Below are 14,234 nucleotides of genomic sequence, written 5' to 3'. Positions count from 1 at the left end.
TACATGCACGGTGACACCTGTAGATAGCACCCCTGCAAAGGACGTAAATATTGGAATTTCTAAATGAAAGTCTTTTAAGAAATATACATACATATAATAACTGAAAGTAACAGAAATGAATATATTAACCTGTCAATGTAAATTGACGAGAAGAAGAAATTACAGTAGAACCTCTATTATTCGTGGTAATGAAGGGGCTGGGCTGAACGGTTAATCGAAAAAAAATAGGATAATCCGTACCATAAAAGATTTTCGTAAATTTAGTGAATAATATTGTAACGTGTTAAACTAGACAACAATGTAACTTTATTATCTCAACAATAATTCCTTTCTACAATTCACCTTAAACGCTCTCGTCAACAACGGGATTTGTTCTCCGCACAGCAACACAGCGTTCGTTATTGCACTCCACAGACGACAATGACAATTTACTTGGACGATTACGAACAACAATGAACTGTTAATCTTAACTAATATTTACAAAGCACTATTTACAAATCAGAACTGTCAGTTCTCAGTTCACAGTTCTTCTAGCTTAGTCACTCGAGTTCACAGTATCTCGAACCACAGACCTTCGGAGACAGTCCACTGTACTCGAACTCAGGTCCCTCCAACTGCGGTCCACTGCACTCGAACTCAGGTCCCTCCAACTGCGGTCCACTGCACTCGAACTCAGGCCTTCGGATGCTGACACAGTTGCGGACGCACACTCGAGTCGAACTCCGGTACTGGCTTGCTTGCTCTGGCTTACTCACTGAATGGCTGAATAAACTGAAAAACTGCTCAAGTTCACTAGCGTTTCTTCTTTTATAGCTAAACCATAGTTACGAGAAATTTCTACGGGTGTCCTCTCGAATTATCTGGATATCTCCACTTCGACGGACTTCTGGAAGAGTCGGGAGGGTCCGTCCCCCCTTCACTCCGCACGTAGCAGTTGCGCGCGCAACCTCCCCTCGTCGCGTTGACGTAATACACCCCCTCTGCCCTTAAGCATGCAGATGCTCCCCGTACCAGCGTTTCGTCTGCCGCGCGCCCTGTCGGACGCGTGTTTGAACCCCGTTGCAGCTGTCACAACATTTAGACTTTTGTAATTCCCTTCGTGGTTTGCGTTTAGATAGCGGATCAGAAGTTCACTAATTTAACTCTGGTTATCAACGACGGGTTTTTAAGGGGCAAGGAAACTCCTTGTAATGGCTGTCTGTTGAAAGATATCAGTATTGGAGGTCTCGTGTTGTAGATTTACGTACGTACTCCAATCTCGTATTCTGATGAGAGATGAGCCACAGTTCATCTTTCCCCAAATCATTTAATTATTTACACTTTATTTTTTTTTCTTTCGTTTTCTAGCACAAAGAGTGTTCTTTTGACACCCGTAGAAAACATTTCATATAGATGGTACGACAATTCGAACAGTAGACCATACTGTGTAAGTGAAAAGGCTTGTAATAACACTCTCTAGAAAAGATAACGTGATAATACAATGTACAGTGTTTAGGTGAGGGATTTGGACTTTTTCCATTGCTGGTTGTCACAATCAAAAATTAAGACACAACGTTTCGAAGGGTGGTTCTCCCTTCGTCTTCAGGTGGAAGGAAGGAGAGAAAGGAAAAAACCTAGCTGTACGTAACGATCCCAACAGTAGGTTTTTTCCTTTCTCTCCTTCCTTCCACCTGAAGACGAAGGGAGAACCACCCTTCGAAACGTTGTGTCTTAAATTTTTGATGTGACAACCAGCAATGGAAAAAGTCCAAACCCCTCACCTAAACATAAATGATCCACCATTGCTTTGCAACCCCTCATTTAGATCACAATGCACAGTGTTTAATATATATTTCTGCAGAAAAAAGCAAGAGAAAGACAGGCGGTTAATCCACCAATCGGTTAATAGGGTGGCGGATAATCGGGGTTCTGCTGTAAAAACTAAGCTTCCACTGTTCTAATCGAAACATGCACGTATCCTGTCAGGTTAGGAAACCTGTTAAAATATTGACGTGTGCAATTATTATTATCAAATTTTATGAAATTATAAACAGTAACTAGGAATGTACAAATGTCTAGTTCTATGTAGGAATATGGCACATCCTGTATGTAGGCATGGGAAAAATTGAAGCGAAAATCCCCTGTTTAAGGAATGTGTTATCTTTTGATAACAATCAGGAAGTCTGACCACTGTTGATGACGCATATAACAGCATGAGCAATACCCATTGCTAGTTTTTTCCGTATTACAGACAGAGATATTCAGATATCAAACTAGTTTAACCTTCTTTTAGTCTCGTAACACAGACACGTGATATATTGGTTACTATTTCTGCCATCAATTAGGTTAATCGCAAAAGGGGAACCTTTCTTGAATGACAGAGCACAAAATCAACCCCCCACTGATAGAGCGCCAATATATACATGGCAGGATGACAATTACCACACCAGTCCTCCTCACCATGGGCCTAAGAGCTTTACTGGCAGCCCTAGCGCTCATCTGCGTTTCCACTGGTAAGTTTACAAGAATCGGGAATGTAATCATTGCAGGACTTCATCCATGAAATCTATCTTCAGCATAAGCAATATAATGGTATTAAATAGGCCTATATCGAAGTTTCTGAGCCAGACAATAGAACTGCCGTGTTTGTAAGACATAACTTCAAAATACACATATAACCACCGTCTATAAAGTTATGGCTAAACGCGATTTCTTTAATTATTTTGCAGCTTGAATTTTTTTTTTTGTTTTAGTAGGTTTTTTTACAACGCTTTATCAACATCTCAGGTTATTTAGCGTCTGAATGAGATGAAGGTGATAATGCCGGTGAAATGAGTCCGGGGTCCAGCACCGAAAGTTACCCAGCATTTGCTCGTATTGGGTTGAGGGAAAACCTCAACCAGGTAACTTGCCCCGACCGGGAATCGAACCCGGGCCACCTGGTTTCGCGGCCAGACGCGCTAACCGTTACTCCACATTTGTGGACTTGCAGCTTGAACCAATAGCCTATATAAAAATACATTTAAAGATTAGCTACATTTAGTTCAGTGAAAAGATGTTCAAAATCATAAAAATAAGTGGCTGGGAATTTACGAAATCGCTTGAAATGTATGAAAGTTTTTATTCTTGATATGTAATTTAAGGATTTACAAAAAAATTAATACTATCATCGACACGGCCTCATGGTTAACATGTCGGCATCATACAATAGCGTGCGGTGTGCTTTTAAAACATAATTTTGCCGGCCGATTGTTGCTCTGTAGGTTTCACTCTAAGCACATACATTTTTTTTCTTTGTCTACAGGAGTCCATGTATCAGCTGCTCCACAGTTTGGAGGGAGAGATTCTGATGTGAGTTGAACATCTTATTCTAATCAATAGGCCTACGTATGGAGCAGGCTTTCTAGTACACATGTAACCGTTGTATCGGTCCAAGAAAAGAAATTCTTATACGAGGGCTGTTCATAAAGTAACTTCCGTTTATTTTTCATAAACCTGTGAATGACGCTACAGAATTGGGTTGCAATACGTTTGAAAGTATACACTCTAATTTATTTTTCCACATAGTTTCCAGTCACATTGAGACACTTGTCGTAGCGTTTGACGAGCTTTGAAATTCCGCAATCCTAGAATTCGGCCGCCTACGACTGAAGCCAACCTACGACGCTGGTTTTCAACTCTTCGTCATCATCAAAGCGCTTCGAGCCAAGCCATGTCTTCCTGTGCATGAAGAGATGGTAATCGCTAGGCGCCAAATCTGGGTTGTAGGGAGGATGATCCAATACTTCCCAGTTGAACTCTTGCAGTTTGGTCGCAGTACGACGCGCTGTATGCGGCCGGGCGTTGTCATGCAGGAAAATCACCCCAGGGTTCAACATGTCACGACGTTTGTTTTGACTGGCCCTTTTCAAGTTTGTTAGTGTGTTACAGTAACGCTCAACGTTAATTGTGGCATTCTTCTCCAAGAACTCCACTAGCAAAATTCCTTTTCTGTCCCAGAAGACAGTTGCCATGAGTTTCGTCGTGGAAAGTGTTTGGCGACACTTTGTGGGTTTTTTTCAGCGAGTGAGTATGGCTCCACTGCAGTGATTGAAGCTTTGTTTCTGCATTCACATACCGCACCCAAGTCTCATCTCCTGTCACAATCTGATCGAGAAAAGGATCACATTTGGCGCCTAGCGATTACCATCTCTTCATGCACTTGAAGACGTGGCTTGGCTCAAAGCGCTTTGACGATGACGAAGAGTTGAAAACCAGCGTCGTAGGTTGGCTTCAGTCGCAGGCGGATGAATTCTACGGTTGCGGAATTTCAAAGCTCGTCAAACGCTACGACAAGTGTCTCAATGTGACTGGAAACTATATGGAAAAATAAACTACAGTGTATACTTTCAAACGTATTATAACCCAATTCTGTAACGTCATTCACAGGTTTGTGAAAAATAAACGGAAGTTACTTTATGAATAGCCCTCGTATATCTTCAGAAAGTGAATACGGAAAAACAATTCCGAAGTAAGCTACAAGGAGGAAGTTCATATACTCGTATTCTATTTTGTTTCTCACTGATATGACGTGTCATTTGAACAAACTGAACCTGGGTTGCAGATATGGGGAGGTCCACGACATCCAAGATTCGGATTCGGCGGAGATGATGACGATGACGATGACGACGTAAGTATCCACACTCTTGTATCACTGCACACAGTGTAATACCACTAATATTATTAATTTATGAATACTTTCCTCCCAGTCATGACGGTACTACAATGAAGCCTATTCACTACACTAAAATAAAAACACATACACACAATTTATTTCCCGCTATTGCAGAGGGTCTGGGATAATTACTGCAGAACCACTCGCGTTCTTCGTAATCACGATCTATTAATGTATGTTACGTACAGAAATATACTACGATATGTACTACATAGGGGAGTAGTGGGTACAGTGAGACACAAAATATTAAGACATATGTATGCAAGTGATAATTGAAGTATTTTTAAAGTCAAGTGCAACATAAATAGGCATTAAAACATGGAGTATAATGATACATAAACAAAAATGTTAATAGATAAAGGACATATTATACAATACGTGTTTGTCAAAAAATGCAAATGTCTCACTGTTCCCATTCAGGAGGGTACAGTGAGACACCACAGTGTCTATTAACGGACATTGAAATGATTTACATTTATTTCAAAAGAAAACAAAAACATGCTGTTCTGTAGGCTTATTTAAAATCATTTTGATGTCTGACTTCGAAACCATTGAAATATCTGGAACATTTGGAAAATTGAATTTTCCATGACATTTCAAACTTTTGCGAAAAAATTAAATTGATTTTTGGTGACAACAAAGCTTATGATTATAAGAATTTGATGTAATTCTTTATTTTTTTGACGTTTTCTTAAATTTTGTGAATATTTTTTTTATTTATGAAACCATTAAAATGTGATGTATCCATTATTTTAAGCTACAGTTCCTAAATTGGTTACTAGTATGTTCATTTTTAATGTTAGTTACTGGTAAATGTAATATAATTACAGTTTGTTTTTGCAAATCAGTGGTACATGGGAACAGTGAGACGTCTCTGTGTACCCTTCAATGGCATGTCTCACTGTTCCCTTTACGCATAGTTCATTTAAAAATGACGCCATCACTTCAAAATTAAAACAAGAAAGACGAAACTTTGCCAAAGATATTCTAAAATACCATAGTATTAAGTAACAAAACATTCATATTTATATCTCATTTGTATATCCAATATAACCTTCATTAAACACAAGCCAAAATTTTATTTCTCGAGTGAAAAATTACGAATTATTTTTTCTCATCACTCACCTTTGTAACTAGAATCAAATCGAGTATGTAAATACTGTTACTTTACTCATGCAACATACAACTCCACTGTTACCAACATCTCAAATCAAAATTTACCATGTAATAAAAAATGTCTCGCTGTTCTCCCTGTCTTACTGTACCCAATTTTCCCCTACATTAGCTCTAAAATAACTACATAGACCAACTGAAAACAAAACAGATAACTAACAAACCAACTGAAAAAAAAAATATATATATATATTCACCTTCGTTCTTAACTTAGGTGTCCTCAATTTACAGTAACCATAACCTTTGCAAAGAGAACACCGGACTTGACCACCTAATCAGGTAGAGAATTTACCGATTAGTAGTCTATTGCCTGAGTGGGAAGAGTTTAATGCAGCAATGCTCAAACGGAGCACAAGTAGAACTCTTCGAACTCCGGTTCGAGTTTTGGAAAGAACCCTCGGATTGATTGATATGTTTAGCGTACTCAATGCTATGTGCCCAGTAGCGTCTGAGGACAAGTAAAGTTTAACAGTGGAAACGTAACATTTTGACATATTAAATTATTCTTAATAGAGCCTATGTCACACCATCCCATAGACGAATATCATGCATAATGTGTTTTTGAATCAATGCAAAGTAATCCAGATATATAAGAAAGTAACAAAGATATTTTATCCATACAGCTTTTTAGCTTTTCAGTCTATCAAATAATCGCATAGCTTGCCTGGATAACAGGCACTGTCTTTCCGCTTGCGAAATCTTCTTGTTATGTTCCTTTAGTTTTGAAGACTGAACATAAAAAACTCAAAGTTCCAAGGGGAAAACCATAGAAAACAGAGCTTTCTTGCGCGATTAGTAACATAATATCATATCTTTTGCACATCTATGCTCTAAATAAAATTAAAATGGGAGATCCTAGCTTTAACTAGTGGACTAGCCAGGGACATACTCTTTTCTTTTTGGGGGGGGGGGGGAACTAATTTTCAACGATATTGGCACTTACTATAGCCGTTTTTATGTCCAGTCTTCATATGTAGATACAAGTTATTCGTCTACAAAATAACACTATCACAAAAGTATATTATGTACCAATTTTGTTTGGATTGGACATAATATATAAAAAAAAACTCTATAAATTTATATATCCAAATCTACATAATTTCGCTATGAACATTAAATCACCAATTCACCAGGAAAAGAAGCTCTTGAGAGTATATAAACTAGTAACAGTTCTCTTAAGAAGTTATATTGAAGTGAATCGAGGGCGTTTAAGAGGAATACATGAGAATATTAAACGTAAAATAATTAATTTTTCTTAAATATATTACGAAATGCAGGATATGAATACAACTAAGGGTAAGATATATATGGAAGTAAGTTGATATCTGTAACAATAATATTAACTTATTAAAACAATAGAAATAACTGCAGAGATAATGTATTGAGGTTTTAGATATATTTTCAGACAAAACAAAATCGATTCAATAGAAAAGGTCCAACGCAAGGCAGCAAAATATGTCAAAATGGGAAGGGACATGGTGAGGGGATAGTAAAAGACTTAGGGTGGGAGCTTCTCAAGTCAAGGCGACGAAAAACCAGACTCACCGCATTGTTTAAGGCACAAATGGGACACAAAGCATGGACCGATATCAATGCTAGATTAGCAGCACCATCATACTTAGGCAGGGCTGATCATATTAGGAAGTTTAAATGTAGAAAACAAAGAACGGACGTGGCAAAATTTTCCTTTGTTAACCGCACAATAGTAGACTGGAACAGCTTACCTGCGGCAATCTTTCAGGGTGGTCCTCTTAAAATCAATACATTTAAGGAAAGGTTGAGAAGATTAGACTGAAAATGTAATTGGAGGTGCAGTGTAATTATTTAAGTTGTGTCATGTAATTAATTGAGTTGATATATAATTAATTAAGTTGATATGTAATTAATTAAGTTGATATGTAATTAATTAAGATGATATGTAATTTAGTTTATATGTAAATAAATTAAGGTGATACGTAATTAATTAAGATGATATGTAATTAAGTTGGTATGTAATTAATTAAGGTGATATGTAATTACTTTAATTGGTAATAGTTGGGTGAAATAGAAGTACTTATAAGTTAGATTTACTTTTGCTTATCGTAGGCATTATTATAGAATAGTTTTTATTTATAGTCCTAGGTTTATTGCATCTACTATTTATAGATTTACGTTTATTTTATTTTATTTCGTGTAATTGTAATTATTGTATATTATATATCACTGCCACCGGGTGTATACCCAATTGTAGTGTTAATAAATAAAGACATACATACATACATACATACATATTATGTATGATTCAGGACAGCAGAATTCAGTAGAAAGGTCAATGAAGATATGGAAGGAAGAGCTGTCATCATCATCGTCATCATTATCATTATCATTTTCATTATTATCATCATCATTATTATTATTATTATCATTATTATTATTTTTATTTATTTTTATTCAGTATGCTCCATTGCAGTAATGCAATACTACACACATTTGTTGCTACAATACTTTTACATTCTGTCTGAACTTTACAAAAAAACTAATAGTAAACTATTTGTAACAATAGTAGTGTTTTGACTATTCACAATATTTACAAGGATGTAAAGTCAGCTGACTGAGTAGAGTTTATGAATTACTTATAATTATTTTGACATATATGACTTGAATACTAATACTAATTTTAACTAGAGTAGTATTTTCACCATTTACAATAATTACACTACTGTGAAGTCCATTAACTTAATAAAGTTCATGAACTGCTTTTAATTATTTTACATATCTAACTTGAATACTAATACTATTCAAGTTAGATATATTATTGTTATTGTTATTATTATTATTATTATTATTATTATTATTATTATTATTATTATTATTATTATTATTATTATTTTGTTAATATTATTATCATTATTATTATTATTATTATTTTCTCTCGAGACCGAACCATTAAAATATTAAATGTAAAATTTACATATTGAGGAATATTTAAAGAAATACGACAAAAAAATTTAGTGATGCTCAAAATGCTTCTTTAAGAGGCCCAGCTCCAAAGTTCCCTATCTCGTTTCGGTCCTGATATTAAATATACTGCAAACGCAACATTCCTATGAGAATAACTGTGTTGCAGATACCGGGATTTCCATTTGGACCATTTGGATTAGGTCCAAGATTCGGTGGAGACGACGACAACCAAGGCCAAGTAAGTAGAATTGCTTATAATTATTAACACTACACACTGTGTAATATTTGTAATAGAACCGCCCCATGCAGAAAGGACTACAGTCCATTAGATCTAGTTTTTAGAAAACTAAGAAGCTTAAGTTTCTATCTTTCCAAGCATTGCACTGAATACCTTTCTACACAGGCCGATGGAGCCACCCATAAAAATGTGATTTCTATCGATATCTTTTTTTTTTTTTTTTTTTGCACAATTTGTGACTGAAGCCCTTTCTGAATGGGGGGATTCAATTAAATTATTAATGCCCCTTCGTAACACTTCCCATGGTAGTACTGCTATGAAACATGATTCAAAAGCTGGCCGATCGTGATACAACTATAGAATACGATGCACTACAGTTCAAAGAAGACACGAGGGGCTGGGTGCAATAAGAGCGTTAGCCTATTAGCGCTGTTGTTGCTTAGATAGCTGTTCTTAAATATTATACTTTATAAAATCTTGAATGTTATTAAATCAATACACAGAGTAGTCCAAAAAAGTGTACACACTCACCAATAACTTTGGAACAAACTGAGATACATTACAGCATCACGAATGTTATGGTTTATTTAACGACGCTCGCAACTGCAGAGGTTATATCAGCGTCGCCGGATGTGCCGGAATTTTGTCCCGCAGGAGTTCTTTTACATGCCAGTAAATCTACTGACATGATCCTGTCGCATTTAAGCACACTTAAATGCCATCGACCTGGGCCGGGATCGAACCCGCAACGTTGAGCATAGGGCTATACCAACTCGCCAACCAGGTTGACCAGCATCACGAAACTGACTGACAATTACGAACGGTACTACCGTACGGTTTATTATTCAGGAGAAATGTCTCAACTAGAAATATTCGTTGTGCAATACGCAAATAATGCTCAATAACAAGTGTAGTAATGCAACACAACTACGTATGCTTCCTACTGTCAGCGCACTCCATCCCCACCACTCGGGAATTTTAGGCTACCGTAATGAAACTGAACGCCTGGCCCGCCCGCGCTGCTACAGCTGACCGGTGAGTCGAGCAATGGATTGCGGGCAATCTGTTCCCTGAAGTCCCCCGCATAGTGCGGTAACTTTTCGCTGCCTCTCTCTGTAGCAGTACTTTCATATTTAACGTTAGTACGTTCTAGACTTCGTTGAATTGCCACACGCAGCATGCAATCAGGTTGCCGACGTACGGTAGTATAGAGGAGGTGAGCGACCTCCCGGTCTGGTACTATAAGCAGTTCATGTTAAGAGTTGTGACCGGTCCAAATACATGGAGCAGCTACAGCTAATGTATACCTATGTAAGCACTTGTTTTTGCACTACTGTGGTTGGAATAGTCAAAGCTTAACATTTGTTCAGTGCAGACAAGAATTCAGTCAAACATACTACAATGAGAGTGTTGCTGTTTCAAACAATTGCCCCTGGAATACCCTTACCCCCGCAGCCAGTTTTGACCCGTTGGAAAACGTGGTTGGATGCTGTTAATTATTATGCAAAATATTACGGCAAAATAAAGGAGGTAATTGATGCATTGGATAGCACAGACAGTTCCGCTGTTGCAGCTGTAAAATCATTGCCTTCTGAACAGCTATTGGAAGATATTCTGTTCATTGATTCTAATTTTAAACTTGTGTCCAAAAATATCACCCTGTTAGAATCGTCTAATCTACACCTCTCAGAAGCCCTTAATATAGTGTATAAAGTATCACAAACCGTTATCCAAAATAACAATTCACTAATTTCAGAAAAAGTGAAATGTAAGTTGAGAAACATTATTGCTAAACATTCTGCCTATTCGCAATTTCGTATTATAAATAATGAACTATCATGTCATGACAAGACGTCTGTAGTTGGTGTACTAAAAAGTAGCGACTTTCCGTTCTTCAAAAATGCACGTATTACATCGTGTTGAACGTACATTTTCCCAATATAAAAACTGTTTAAGTGACCATCGGAGGAGGTTACTTTGCAGTCGCTCAAAATGTACGTAACTCTTCACTGCAATGCACATATTCAAGGATGATGTGAGTATCTTACATTAAATTTTAAGAGTTAATATATCTCACTATAAAATAATTGTGTATTTACATGTTTAGACATTTCCTACTTCAATGATCATTCATTATATTTCTTGAATGCAGGATACAGGTTTTATCGTAACCGCAGTATACTGCACAGTGTTTACATCAGAGGCATACTCCATCCGTTGCACGCCCCCTTCTCATACAGTCTATACCGCGTGCGTAGTAAACCTTGCGATTCTCGTGGAAATTTCACGAAGTCTAGTACGTTCAAATACATCGGTTATTCAGAATCAGAATTAAACATGGGTGAGAAAATGCTGACGAATTCTGCCTTGAGTTCTCTGTCAGGAACAATGTTTTTACTATCGTAACTCTCCGTCAAAGGATCCTGAGCTTTTCTTCCCTCCAGACGTGCTAAGGCTTTGATCGCCCTCTAAAATCCATAGCCCTCGCACTGGTATGAAATCGCGAACCTCGGAGCATAAATATCAGATCACCGAGGACGACGCTGGTATTCCCTTCCTGTACCTGGGAAGAGCTGAATTCGAAGCAACTTACTTAAAAATAGTCTGAATACATATAGGACCCTATAGACTTCCAGAAAAACTAGAATATAACAACATTCCCACCTCCACAACGATGCATACGTTTATTTTATGTGTACAACTCCAAAACAAAGCTGTCAATTTTTTAACCTATGACAGGCTAAACACTCCGACATACGACGAGGATATTAAACTGTTGCAGCCTGTTCTACTTTTCGTTATATTAACAGATAACAGTTCATAATACGATAATGTTGCAATGGTGGAATCAGTACGACAAGAGAGTCTAAATCGTGTAAAATGTGCCTCAGTCGTTTTTTTTTCTTTTCTTTTTTTTTCTGCTCGTTATCGATCTACAATATTCTCTTTGCTTAAAAGTGATTTTCTAACTGAACGACAATTGGGCCACGTATAGTCAACATATTTTCTAACCACATAAGACACATCTTGCATTTAAGTATCTTAATAGACATTATAACTTTCTCCACAGGATAGAAAACATCACTCTGGTCATCACCGTGGTCATCACCATGGTCACCGTCACGGACACCCTCCTCGTGGTGATCCTTTTGACGACACTGATTGGGAAATAATCTGGAACATAATTCAAAATTTTTTCACAACTCCTGGCAGTGATTCTACAGTTCCAGTAACAGAAACATCAGTGACTCCAGATATTGGAAGTTCAACGCCTTCTGCAGTAGATAACTCTCCTGTGCCTTCAGTAGCAGCTCCAGTAACTGACGGCTCAACATCAGCTCCAGTAGAGGAAGGCTCAACATCAGCTCCAACAGAAGACGGCTCTACAGTAGCTTCAGTAGCTGACGGCTCATCATCAGCTCCAGTAGAGGAAGGCTCAACATCAGCTCCAACAGAAGACGGCTCTACAGTAGCTTCAGTAGCTGACGGCTCATCATCAGCTCCAGTAGAGGAAGGCTCAACATCTGCTCCAACAGAAGACGGCTCTACAGTAGCTTCAGTAGCTGACACCTCATCATCAGCTCCAGTAGAGGAAGGCTCAACAGCAGCTCCAACAGAAGACTGCTCTACAGTAGCTTCAGTAGCTGACACCTCATCATCAGCTCCAGTAGAGGAAGGCTCAACAGCAGCTCCAACAGAAGACGGCTCTACAGCAGCTCCAGTAGCTGACAGCTCAACATCAGCTCCAGCAGAGGAAGGCTCAACAGTAGTTGTAATAGATAATATAGGATCAACATCAGCTCAGTAGGTGACGGTTTAACAGAGGCTCCTATAGAAAGTAGTACTATATAGGCTCTAATGACTGAATAACATGTATACATATTGCTTCTAACAACCTAACAAACATTGTATATCAGATGCTCTTTTGTCGGAAATAATGTAAATATGTGAATAAGGAATATAAACAGAACCACGATTTAAATTCAATGCATTAAGCATGAAACCTTTTTTTTTTTACCTTTCACCGATATGGTACGGCATTTTGTTCTTTTCCATTCTCCCGAATAAAAACTCGAATGTGTAACACCTGAGTGGACAATCCCCCGAATCCAGTCATCCGAATCAAAATACCCGAGCAGTTTTCCCCGAATCCAAAATCCGGAAGGCTACAAAGCCCCAAAGAATTTTCCCCGAATCCGATAATACACGAAATTTCCATTCTCGTCATCCTTTCCGTTCTCGATATATTGTGCACCAGGCTTTCTAATACATCCCCGTTGGCGAGACAGCGTAAGTGTAAAGGCTGGTTCACAATAAACCGAAAACGGAAACAACGAAAACGAGAACGGAAATAACGTTAAAATAAATGTATTTCCGTTCTCGTTCTTGTTGTCGTTTCCGTTCCCGGTTTATTGTGAACCAGCCTTAACATCGAACAACAGACAAGAGACAGAGTAGAGAATGAATAAATAAGAACTAAACTCTGTAGCACGTCATTGCTTGTGCGACAGGCTATCATGGATATATCAGGAAGGACACCTATAAAACAGGAAAAGAGACGGAGAAGTCATAGATCGGCAATAGAAATGACGCCTTGCTAATTCCTAATGAGGGAAATTTTTTCATTAGTCATTATCATGCTTAACAAAACTTAGGAACTAAATTGTTACAAAACGTATAAAATATAATGAAAAACACGTTCCATCTTTGGGAAATTAATTTCTTTCTTAACATCCTTTATAGTAGGCATGGTCACAAGCAAACGGTAGGGAAAGTATCTGGCCCCCCAACTCCCCTTGTACGTAGCAAAGCAGCCGTTGACTATTTTAACGAGACGACGTAGCAATCAGTGGCGGAATTTGGACTATAAGTTTAACATGCACAATTTTTTTAAGGAACGTAAGTATAATAGCTTCAGGACAACAAATAATAGCTTTAATCTTTCAAACTCAAACAGATGGTGTCCCAGTTAGATAACAAAGTAAGCCTATATAACGAAAATGAACTGTTTTTTTTTTCTCTCGTAATCAAATGTTCCAAATTGTACAAGTTAAATATTTCTACAAAATAAATTAATCTTCCTGACATTCACTGGAACATAGACAACACTTTTTCATATTTATAAGTTAGTTGATGTTAGGTTCATACCTTGATAAGTAGGGCTAGGATTTTGATGAAATTGCATCTTTT

At 37.6% G+C, this 14,234-nt stretch overlaps 1 protein-coding gene across 1 annotated transcript; it reads left to right on the top strand.

The window, feature by feature from the left end:
* Positions 1 to 2,345: 2,345 nt before the first annotated feature.
* LOC138700334 (mucin-1-like) lies at positions 2,346 to 13,031 on the top strand. Its single transcript, XM_069826892.1, has 5 exons — positions 2,346 to 2,492; positions 3,284 to 3,330; positions 4,583 to 4,648; positions 8,973 to 9,044; positions 12,115 to 13,031. Exons 1-5 carry the CDS (start codon positions 2,354 to 2,356, stop codon positions 12,850 to 12,852), a joined length of 1,062 nt encoding a protein of 353 aa, XP_069682993.1. The 5' UTR covers positions 2,346 to 2,353; the 3' UTR covers positions 12,853 to 13,031.
* Positions 13,032 to 14,234: the final 1,203 nt, after the last annotated feature.

Source organism: Periplaneta americana, chromosome 5, assembly GCF_040183065.1.
Source record: "Periplaneta americana isolate PAMFEO1 chromosome 5, P.americana_PAMFEO1_priV1, whole genome shotgun sequence".
Taxonomy (NCBI): domain Eukaryota; kingdom Metazoa; phylum Arthropoda; class Insecta; order Blattodea; family Blattidae; genus Periplaneta; species Periplaneta americana.
Note: the sequence above shows the minus strand (reverse complement) of the source record. Positions and strands in the feature narration are given on the sequence as shown.